Source organism: Gobius niger (assembly GCF_951799975.1).
Source record: "Gobius niger genome assembly, chromosome: 2".
In the NCBI taxonomy this organism is placed as follows: domain Eukaryota; kingdom Metazoa; phylum Chordata; class Actinopteri; order Gobiiformes; family Gobiidae; genus Gobius; species Gobius niger.
Genome location: NC_136853.1, coordinates 39,619,626 through 39,631,778, shown reverse-complemented (window position 1 = coordinate 39,631,778; position 12,153 = coordinate 39,619,626). Strand labels below are relative to the sequence as shown.

Sequence of the window (12,153 nt, the reverse complement as noted above, 5' to 3'; positions counted from 1 at the left end):
TAAGAGTCTAGTCTCTTTGTATGTGGCCTCTAGGAGCGGCAGAGTGCAGCCAGTGGTCCTGCGGGCTGAGCAAACCACTTTGTTCAAAGTCTTCTTTTCTTTCAGGGTGAGATTGCCAAACCACACTGTAATACAACTTGTTAGAAACACTCTCACGATTTAGAGCGGGGGTGTCAAACTCAAATACACAGTGGGCCAAAATGTAAAACTTGAACAAAGTCGCGGGCCACCATTGAACAAATGAACCTTTTAATATGGACCCAAACAAGATTTGCTTTAACATTGAATATGGAACAAGCAACACTTATTACTATACAATATATAACTTAATAGTCCAGATATGCAAAATCTGAATAAAAAATGTATAATACCGGTGGGCCAGCTCGAGTAGTCATTTGGTATAGCCTCGCGGGCCAGAGTTTGACACCTATGATTTAGAGTGTGATGATGTCATAGTGTAGGTGGAGGACCAATACGGCTCAATGGGAGAAATACAGTTTTTGTAAGAAATCTCCAAAGCGAAAATTGAAAACTTCAGTATTTGACAGTAATTGGATTCATAAACCTGGCACATTATTTTTTGTGTCTGAAAGTCCTTTCTATTGGCCAACATAACGCTCATGTTTTTGAATATTGTTACCACTTTTGGACGCCTTTCAGAGAAAATAATTGGGCTCTAGTTCATAATATGTGCTGACAGAGGAGAAAATGAACTTTGAAACGGCTTTTGTTTCATGCGGATTCTTCCAGTAATGATTGAGGTATTAACCAAAAGCTAAGACAAAAAAATCAGCAATTTGCCAGTTACCATAGTTACCATAGTTACCGTCATAGAATTTTATGTTACTATTTTCATTTTCAGTTACACGTGATGTCACGTGAACGCAACCTGTACGTTTTGTTTTTGCTTAGTTTCGCAGATGTGCGAGAAACTACAAAAAAAAACTCTTCAATACCACAATCAGTATTTCTGAAACTCAACTCTCTGCTGAGTTTCAGAAATATTGTTTCAGTAACAGAGAGTTACTGAAATATATTTACTTATCAGGCCCATTAGCCAAAAATGCTAGCAGCGCAGCAGCTACGCCAACCCCGGAAGTACCGATTTTAGTAAATAATACTTTTTTAGCAGTAGGTGTGGCATTTTTGGCTGATGAGTCAGAGAAATAAGTAGGTTCAGTAACTCTCTGTTGTGTTTCAGAATTTTTTTGTTTTTTTTTTTCTCGCATATTTGCCGGTCTGCTAGGACCTGGAAGCGGAAGTCGTGACATCATACTTAACAAACGTATTACGCAATTGCTGGGTTTCGGGTGACATCACAGCGTTCCAAAGGCCCATAATATTATGCAGAGGTAAAAATGAGGAAAGTGACTGATATTTATAATTTATGTAAGTCATACATTTTCTTTTTAGATACAACTTGTGAAAGTTTAATACTTTTAAAAGGAAAAACTGGCTGAAAGAATTCTCTCTATTGTGTAATGGGATGTACAATATCCCTCTTTTCTGTCAGCGAAGTATTTACTCTCACGGACAACTAATGAGTACAACACGCCTGCAGTGACACTTATAGCCTCTAGGGGCATGAGTTACTTAGTACTGCTTTAAATATGATGCATCATTTGCAATGTAATTTCTCCATCTGTGAGATCAATAAAGTATCATCTCTCTCTCTCTCTCATGTCATTTGCTATTCAATTGCAATTTTGAGTTTTCTTGACTTGGTCGAACCTTGTATCAATAATAGCTGCATTCCCTGCCAATATTATGTTGTCAGCCTGTCTCTTACTCTTTTAATAATTGACCCGTTGGCTTAATCAGGCTAATACCTTTCACTATTGAAGAGGAATGCCAGAAACATCCTTGAACTTCCAATCTTACAATGAAAACCTCTTGCAGAGAACCACACTGAAGAGCCTTTTGCTTAAACGTAGCATTGTAGATACGTAAATGCCATTCTGTCATGTCCTTTGGGTGACATTAGAAGGCACATATTCTGTCACCCATCTGCTGCGCCACTCATTGCTACATGTTGACAATCTTTACACACACCTGCACAAAGCGCGTCTTCAGGGCATCTGGCAGAACAATGAAGCGTCTCATCCTCTGATCGCCACAAAACAGAATCCAAGTCCGCGAGCCAGCAATCAGACCAGAATCAGATCTTTCCACCAACAACAGGCCATCTGTAGTTCTCAGTCGGTCTGTGTGGGCATATGCTCTTCCATGTGTGTGCATTTAGTTTGTTTGCTAGAATTACAGTTAATCCACCAGCTTCGAGGGAATGTGTGAACGCGGACTGCTCTGTGAGGCAGTGTTTTGGATACTAAAATCTGTCATTACGCAAAAATCTGTTGGTGAAAAGAAAATCAATACCATTATTCACGGGCAGGGAAAAATTTCAGTCCAAATGCAATCCGAATGCCCTCTCATTCCCCTTCTTCCGATGCTCTACTCCCTTTGCAGTAGCAGAACAGCCTTAGCCTCTCCATCCTCTCCTTTTCAACAATACCTTAAGGTACATTCCTCATCTTTAAAAGGAAGATAGATGAAGTATTTGCTACGCAGCGGCTGTAAACTAAAACATTTCACATTGAACCAATTAAACCATTGTAGCGTCATGCCTTGTTTCTGGCCTGCTCATAAACTCAGTCATTATGCCCTATCTCGAAGGTTGCACTATTGGCGACAAAGAAAACGGAAAGCAGCGCTGTTTTTAACTAGCACACGATTCCAGTGCAGGAAAAACGGGATACAGTTGATCAGTGATACAAATTTACATGAAGGCTTGCAGCATTTCAGTTATATTACTGGCTTACTCTGCTCTGGGGGAGAAACTCCGCCAGAGTGCAAATGAGCCAAGAACTTTCTGGGGCTAGTTTCATTGTGTTTTATGTGACTTTATTATTTATTCATAACTGCAGTGGTTCTCGTTGGACTGCTCGAAAACTCTCGCACCTTTTTAAAAACATTAATTATTCAGCACACAAAACTGTGGCCATAATGCGGACCCCTTTTTCTTTCCGTAATTACCCAAGTGACAAAACAACAACGGGCTTCTTTGTTAATTATACACTTTACGTAAAGTGTTTGGCAATATGCAAAGGGGGAGGAAAGAGTCAAAATAACCACAGCTTTAAATTACTATATTATAGTGCAGTCATTCAGTTGGTGATTTGGACATTTTCTCTTCACCGCAGATCATGTGACTCTGGTGCTTGGGGTAAAAAAATCAATACCAAAAAATGTCAAATGACCGACCATTATTTATCAATATGCATCTTACACTTTTCTAAACTCATGTTGATTCTTAGGGCTGGGTGCCGTTATTTTCCCCCCCGCTACTGGTAATTTGTCGATACTTGGTTTATGATACCAATACCTGTATCGTTTATTTGAGCCAAAGCAACCAAGTGACTTTTTGTAGCAGCTGTTCTCTTATCTGATGTGTTTGTCTGGCAGGTTCCGTCCTCATTGGGCCTTTATCTGCACAAACCTGTGTCTGCTCTGAATCAGCCACAAAGCTCTTAACAGTGTGATGACATACCTAGACAAAGGCATTCAACTATTTCACGCTTTTCATCAGCAGAAAGATCCTTTTCTTTCCCATATTTCTTGAAAATGGTGAACTGCTTAATAATGGTTAACACCCTTTTTCAGTAGTTCTTCCCTTAACTGGGCTCCATGACTACTATTTATGACAGCTGTCTCAGATTGATGTCAGTGATTCAAAGAGCCCTGATACACAATACCATCCATGAGTTTAACACATTGAGAGGCAAAAATGGAAAAACAAATTTTTCCCTCCCATGTGTTGAGTGCCAAAAACGGAAAAACCTGTTTTTGAGTTTTTTTGTTGTTTTTATTACACACTAATACACCTTATGTGTGATTTTGGTAGCTCTGTGATTAACAGAAGTGAAAAAAATGACGATCAAATCTTGTAAAAAGTCAAGATCTGGACATTTCATATATATCATTGTACTTGTTTTCTTTCTTTTTTAGTCCGAGGGGGCGTGGTGTTGCGTAGCGAACAGCTGTAAACCTGACACCTCTCTCTTGCTCTATGGAGTGCGTTTGCAGAGCGGCTGTACAGATCGAAACAGTTGAGATTTTAACGTTTCTCTGAGTTTTTAAATTGTCAAAATCGGTCCAAGGACGACTGAGAAACATCCGGGTCGAGACTTCAAGCGAGAACCAGGCTGTTTAAATGCACACGTGATAAAAAGCAAACGATCTGCGGCAACACGCGATGTTTCAAAATGTGTCAACAATGTTGTCGTTGAAAATCTACTTGAAACAAATATATTCAGGCATTTGTTAGTTAGTTAGTGCCAGAGGAGAGAGGTGGAGAGAGGTGGAGAGAGGAGGAGAGAGGAGGAGAGAGGTGGAGAGAGGAGGAGAGAGGAGGAGAGAGGTGGAGAGAGGAGGAGAGAGGTGGAGAGAGGTGGAGAGAGGAGGAGAGAGGAGGAGAGAGGTGGAGAGAGGTGGAGAGAGGTGGAGAGAGGAGGAGAGAGGTGGAGAGAGGTGGAGAGAGGAGGAGAGAGGAGGAGAGAGGTGGAGAGAGGAGGAGAGAGGAGGAGAGAGGTGGAGAGAGGTGGAGAGAGGAGGAGAGAGGTGGAGCGAGGTGGAGAGAGGAGGAGAGAGGAGGAGAGAGGTGGAGAGAGGTGGAGAGAGGTGGAGAGAGGAGGAGAGAGGTGGAGAGAGGTGGAGAGAGGAGGAGAGAGGTGGAGCGAGGTGGAGAGAGGAGGAGAGAGGAGGAGAGAGGTGGAGAGAGGAGGAGAGAGGTGGAGAGAGGTGGAGAGAGGAGGAGAGAGGAGGAGAGAGGTGGAGAGAGGTGGAGAGAGGAGGAGAGAGGTGGAGAGAGGAGGAGAGAGGAGGAGAGAGGTGGAGAGAGGTGGAGAGAGGAGGAGAGAGGTGGAGCGAGGTGGAGAGAGGAGGAGAGAGGAGGAGAGAGGTGGAGAGAGGTGGAGAGAGGTGGAGAGAGGAGGAGAGAGGTGGAGAGAGGTGGAGAGAGGAGGAGAGAGGTGGAGCGAGGTGGAGAGAGGAGGAGAGAGGAGGAGAGAGGTGGAGAGAGGTGGAGAGAGGTGGAGAGAGGAGGAGAGAGGAGGAGAGAGGAGGAGAGAGGTGGAGAGAGGTGGAGAGAGGAGGAGAGAGGTGGAGAGAGGTGGAGAGAGGAGAGTGTTTGATAAAACACTAATTATCTCCGAATCTAGAAATTTTTTTGATTTTGATCCAAACTAGCTTAGGATTTCTTAGGAACCGAGGCACGTAGAATTAAACTGTTTTCACCTATGGAGAGCTGAGATTCTTGACTTTAAAACAAGCATGTGTCCATAGCTATAAAATATAATACGCTGTGGTGATGCAAATATCATGAAAATGGTTGAAATTTTCTTCTTTTGTTTTTTTTTACATTTATGCCACTGTAATACATTATCTACATTATATTTGCATAATGATTGTTAATGCAGTGTAGTGCTTTCCCACCTACTACATCAGTCATGCAAAATCCTTTTCCCCAAAGGAACTATTCACACTCTAATTCATACAGTGTACATGGAGTCAAGGTGGGTAAGTGTCTTGCCCAAGGACATACACTTTGTGCTTGGTGAGAGAAGATAACTTCTCAAACAACAGTGAATAACACTAATTTACACCGTCAAACAAAATACTGCTAATTTCTCATCTGTGGCAGCTTTGCGCTTCTCTTTGTTGATTCCTTTCAGAGTCCTTTTCTCGCTTTCAGCCTGATGCAGACAGCCCACTGCCTCATCCACAGTGCATGTGGTGTCTATTAGTCGTCTCATCTGTCACTGTGCTGCTCTAATGAAGTCCTTTGTGGATTTATTACCCGGCTCCGCGGCACCAGCAGACCATTGTTTTGATGAGTGATGCTAAACCAGTTAGCGATTGAGGAGGCAACAATGGGATTTTAGGTTTAGCTGTGCATTTAATGATTGTACTGCACATGCATTTAGAGCTATTGTAAAAGGCTTTGTGAATGTATTGAACTTAAAGAATGAAAGACGGACAAGTAGAAACTAAGTCTGTCTGTTTCAAACACGTGACCTACGACTGCCATGTCGATACTGAGACCTGACGCCAGTGACAACTTACCATTGATCAGATTTCAGGGATCTCAGTGCGCAGCGACTGCTGGCATTATATGACTTTTTGTACCACACTGATTAAGTTTTATTTATTTTTTGGTAACTTGATTTTTCTTCTGTTAGGATCTTTGAAAAAAGTGAATATCTATTCAAAGACTTTCTCAGGCAAATTGTAATTGAGTAAAAACAACTATCACCCACATGTAGAAACCGCCATGATAAAAAAAAAAGTTGTAGTGGTACTAAGATACTACAACCGGCTGTATCTGTCTGAATAGTTGATTGCAGATGTTGTGCTTCGTCCGTACCTTGAGGTGCAGCTTGTTGGTCCAGGAGCCGATGACTCTGTACTCTGTCGACCGGTTGTTGGTCTGGTACTGGAAGATGTCATACCTCCCTGGAGCATCGCCGTTCTCATTGAAAACCACAGGAGTGCCCGCGCTCCCTGAAAACATATGGAACAGGGGACAAAGTTTCACTTGGTTTAATTATTCTACAGTCCTGTGTTTGCTGATGTCAGAAGTAGGATGTACCAATCCGATATTCAATATTGGATCCAAAATACCATTTTGAGAGTATCAGTTTGGATTGGGTCTGATCCAAGACCATGAATCTGCACTCATGAATCAGGTTTACAGCCAAAAATAAAAATGTCACTTAAAATGCCGCTATCATAAAAGATTGTTTTCTTTCCATGTCAGTGTGTCGTCTGTTTTTTATTTGGACGTGGTGCCTGTTATAAAGTTTGATGATTATGATGATGAATGCAGTCCGGATGTAAACAATCACTGCCAACTCTGATCACGATGTGACCAAGGACAGGGAGCTGAAGAGACGAGTAGAGCAGGTCTAAAGAAGCCCGAGGAGCCACCTAGAGGAGGTAGGTAGAGGTGTCCATCTGGTTCTGTGGCCTGTCAGTCCAGCTAAAGAACAGAATCCAGAGGCTCCTGAACACCTGCTCCAAAATAGTTGGCCATCCTTTGGGCAGCACCTTCACGAAGAAGAAGAGAAAACTAACTCCAAGCGTGGCTGATAAGATCTCCGTAGGTTCAGACCATTTTCTGCACAGCCACTTTGAACTGTTGCCTTATAAGAGGCGTTTTCGAGTGCCTCGCTGCAGACGGAATAAGTACAATATTTCCTTTGAGGCCTCCTCTCATACTTCTGAACCAGAAGACCCGAACACTCGACAAGTACTCGACTTCTTGTATCTCCATCTTTACGAATGAATGATGTTGTGATCTCGTTTGTAATGGGGTTCTGTGGCAGATGAGAAAACCAAATCTCAGTTGTTGTTTTTGTTTTTTGTCTTAACTTATCTTGCTGAACCTTTTCTTTTTTTTTGCACTTTATTCTAATCATATACGTAGCTTTGATTTCCTTTTTCTCTTTATACTTTGAGTCGTTCTTCGAGACCCTGTATTTTACTACTCAATCAAGAGACCGAGTGCAAGGTGGTACATATACGTTTTTGAAATTGTTGGTGACACTCTCTTTGTAAATTTGAGTTGACACAGGTCTCTGTTGACGGCTGGCTCTGGGTGTGCTGAACTGTTGTGCAATTGAATTAAAGCATGCATGGTTAACTTTATGTGTCTCTCCAAGCTTCGGCTTTCTCTCCACCAATAACACCTTACACCGCCGTTTTATTGTTCCTTCCTTTCCGTCTTTTATGCAGTGACAAAATCAAATCAAAGCCCTGCGTTGTATAAGGCAAGGAGGAAATCCAATTTCTAAGGACACATAGAATAGTGCGTTATTTCTACTGTGTGGTATACATTGTCAATTCAAATGTATAAGGAAACTGTTTCCTTAGGATGCAACGGGAGAGTGAGATGGAGATGGGAAAACCAACAAAGACAATGAACATGTCAGAAAAAAAAAAAAAAAAAACATTACGGCCCTGAAAACAGATTGTCAGGCAGTGAAATAAAAAGCTGGAGAGAATGAGGGATTAGAAAGAAGACACAACTGACAATAACAAGAGAAGCTTTTTTCCATATGGCACAGTTCAGCTCTATAGGGGGACCAGTTCTATGACACTGAAAATAAGACACTTGAGCTGAATAACGAGGACAATGGGTCAAAATTTGGGATGTTTTTGTTACGTTAAATTAAAGTGTTGGCTATATAGGCTAGTATGTAACAATACTGTTGCATTTAGGTTGTTCAGAACAGAAAATCCATCCATCCATCCATCCATCCATCCATCCATCCATCCATCCATCCATCCATCCATCCATCCACTAAACTAAATAAGAATTCATACTTAATCTATTATAACTTCAAGCTCTCCATGGTAACGCTGAGGGGAGGAGGATGACTATCTCTCCTTTGTGAAGGACAAAAACAAACAGAGTGATGAATATGTGATATTCGTCTCTTCCCTGCTTTTCAATGCGCTCCCTCGTGTGCGTATGGCAGGACTGTGCTGCCTGATCGTGCGGAGCTGCCGCTGGGAGCAGTAGTGGCTGATCGCGGTGTGGGTCTAGGCACAGGCACCGTGCGGCTGAAGCACAAAGGTGGATGTTGTCTCCCACAGTGGCAGTGCCAGTTCTAAATAAATACGTGATTTAACGGTGCCAACAGCTCTGAGAATAGATCACTGATAGGGAGGCAGAGGTACACATTAATGAACAGCTGCTGATCATGCAGTAAAATCCGGCAGATGCACAAAAGTGTGGACACAAGGCTTAAAAAACAGATTGTCAAGACATAAAACTCCACATGGGTCTGGACTTGGCCTCACTCTTCTCAGTACTTGTAAAGTTTACATCACAGTACTCAAAAGGCAAAGGGCAAAAAAGAAGGCAGTAATTATGCCTTAAAGGGGCTGGAAGCAAGTTCGCCATTTTATACTCACTACTGCCACCTCAGGCCATATATGTAACTGCACCTTCTATATTAAGCTCGTGCATGACGGCAATTCGGGCCGAAGTGACACATTTTTGAGTGACCGTACAGGATTTTAGAGGCAGTTGTGGTGAATATGTCTGGGCTCATTCTCTACCTTAGGACATTGTTGAAACATGCAGGGGGAGGAAAATATTTAATTTTACATTTTTAAACTCTGTATAGTCCCTTTAAGATGGAGTTAATTAAATTAGGCATGAAAAGTTCAAATGCTTTTGATATATCAAGTTACTGAGTTTACATTGCCACAGACAAAATCAGGCTTTTACTCAATACTCGAGAACATGTAAACATGCTAATTGACAACCAGTATTACAATGTTACAACCACTACTGCAATATTTCTCTGATACTATGTGAAGCGCGTTGGGTGACTTGTGTCATGTGAAAAGTGCAATACATATAAGCTTACATTGCAATATTTGAAGAACCATAATTGAATTGCAAAACCTACGTCACAATACTTTAAAGCAGTACTAAGTAACTTGTTTGCTTTAATCAATCCTTTTCGTAGTCCCTCTGGGGGTAATACAAGTGTTAATGGGATGATGGGAGGGTCTTTCACCTCCCCCTGGTGTCTCTGGCAAGAAAACCACAATTGCAACTTGACTTCCATCGGACCGGGGCCACCAATACACACGAATGGAATCACGAAGAAGAAGCTAACGGGCAAAGCTAACTGCGGGCTAGCGCCACTTAAACACAGCCAAGTTTGAGTGACAAAAATTATCTCCATTGTGTAATTGGATGTACAATATCCCTCTCTCCTTTTGTCTTTTCCGTCAGCGTAGTATTTACTCTAACCGACATGAGTTACTTATTACTGCTTTAAAGGAGAACTGAGTACATTTCGACCCAAGAGGCCACAAGCACCACTGGAGCTGTCGTGCCATGTTGCAGTTTACTCATTAATTGTCCGTGAGAGTAACGCTGACAGAAAAGACAAAGGGAGAGAGGGATATTGTACATTGTGCCCCAATCCAATAATACAATGGAGATATTTTTTTCCGCTCAAACGTGGCTGTAAATACTGCTATAGTGGCGCTAGCCCAGACTTAGCTTTGCTCGCTAGCCCGTTAGCTTCTTCTGATCGTGATGATGAACCAAATAACAACGTTTTGAAAAATGTTCATCAACAAAACAGCTGTAGACACAGTACAGTTAGGAGCTAGCAGGCTAATGGGCAAAGCTAACTGTGGGCTAGCGCCACTTTAAACCAAGTTTGAGTTAAAAAAAAAAACTTCCATTGTATAATTGGATGTACAATATCCCTCTCTCCCTTCACCTTCTGTCAGCGTAGTATTTACTCTCTCACGGACAATTAACAAGATAAAAAATCGCAACATGCTACAACGCCTGCAGTTGCGCTTATGGCCTCTAGGGGCAAGAGTTACTTAGTTCTGCTTTAATCGCATCATTCATATTCACAAGGCTACAATCCTTTACTAGGCGGCTGCATATATGAAAAAAAAACACCTAACCCCAAAAAAATTGCTACAAAAGGTTTTTCAATGGTTTTCTGTAGTATCAGGTGTGCTTATTAACATACTAAAGGTCTACCAAAATCTGACCACTGGAAAGGTCTCATTTTCAAGATGGCGTCCAAGAGGGTGGCGAGATCCTTAAAATGCCCATTACTCCTTTATTATTCATCCTAGACAAGTCACTTTGGTGTCTAACCCCATGTTTTGGGTGTCTAGGAATCCAATGGGCTTGTTCAAATTGTAGTAACATGATCACATAATTATGATATACAAATCGTGGACAAAGACTCTATATATTAACATTAGCAAGTTGTCATGGCAACGGCACACATTTTCAACACAACCTTTGCTTCCCAGAGGCTTAGAGGGGCAGGGATGGGCTCATTTTAAAGCCCCGACCCTCTTCTTCCCAACGCAATAAAAGGTACGTCATTTACTCACGGAGATATTCACTAAAGTGTGCGAGGCGAGCGACCACGTCGGCCCTGACATGGTAGATCTTCCAGATCCACATGGTTCCAGATCTACCATGTGGCCTCTCTGTTATCTTAGCATTTTATCAGTTAGCATATTTACATTATAGTGAAAGGATAACAATTACAAAGTGATTACAAATCTTAATTAAGAAATACCTTTAATGTGCACCAGATTTACAAATAGTCATTGTCACACTGTTCCTCCCATAAAGGTGGATTATGTGGATTGGCACAATTTTCCACTTGACGTGGTCCACACGCAGGTGTGCGTGGTAGTCCACATCCTCTGCAACTACACCGTGGTGGTCGGCAGGTAGTTGTGCAATTACAGTGGACCATCTACAGGAGACTTTTCAGGGCAGCAGTTTTAACGGTCAGAACTGGCACAAACTAGACTGGCCTTAGCCATCCGTAAACTCCAGTCAATTATAATTTCCTAGCGATTGGGTAAAATCAGATCCAATCGTTTAAAACTTTAAAAGGAGTTCACCCCTCCCTCCTGAAAACGGAGTGCAATTGTGAAAATCCACAAGAAGGAGACTCTCTTTACGAAGTGAGTATGAGGGTATGGTGAGACCAAGTTTACATCCCCATCCACCACATTCATGTCACTCCCCTTTCCGATCCACACCATAATCTGGTAACACACTCTGAGCAAATGACATTTATGACATTCTTTGCTTGATACGTCATTATGGTAAAGCAACTGTAGTTTGTGATGGCTACAGTGAAGATCCTTCAGTGCAAAATTCAGTTTGTGGGAAAAGAAGATTTTCTTTGCAGACCATGTAACAGACAAGAACTTATTGGTCTTGTGACTGAGGAACTGCAGAAGAACAGCTGCAACATTATCAGCACAGGAGATGCAGACATGGACGTTGTGAAGGCTGCAATCACGGTGTCCCAACATCAGCCCAGGATCTTGATAGACCAAGATACAGACTTACATATTCTTCTTCTCTACTAGGCTGAGATGAAAAACGGGGACTTCTATTTTCATTTGGACAAATCCACACTTCCTAAAGTATAAAATATCAACGAGATGAAACAAGTCTTGGGGGGAGACTTGTGTTCTCAGTTACTGTTTATTCACGCTTTCACAGGTTGTGACATAACTTCCCGGAGTTATAGAGTTCCAGAAGAATGAGAGATTTATGCACAACTACCT

At 42.0% G+C, this 12,153-nt stretch overlaps 1 protein-coding gene and 1 long non-coding RNA gene across 5 annotated transcripts in view; one reads left to right on the top strand and one right to left on the bottom strand.

Moving 5' to 3' along the window:
• The window catches only part of LOC306960201, a 508,646-nt gene that overhangs the window by 10,328 nt on the left and 486,165 nt on the right, over positions 1-12,153 (top strand). The window lies entirely within an intron of this gene.
• grm8a (glutamate receptor, metabotropic 8a) overlaps positions 1-12,153 on the bottom strand; it is a 431,389-nt gene that overhangs the window by 64,531 nt on the left and 354,705 nt on the right. For all 4 annotated transcript variants that reach the window (XM_079552404.1, XM_079552402.1, XM_079552405.1 and 1 more), the window contains exon 7: positions 6,422-6,558. In XM_079552404.1, the coding sequence (XP_079408530.1) occupies positions 6,422-6,558 (137 nt within the window). The remainder of the gene's footprint in view (positions 1-6,421; positions 6,559-12,153) is intronic.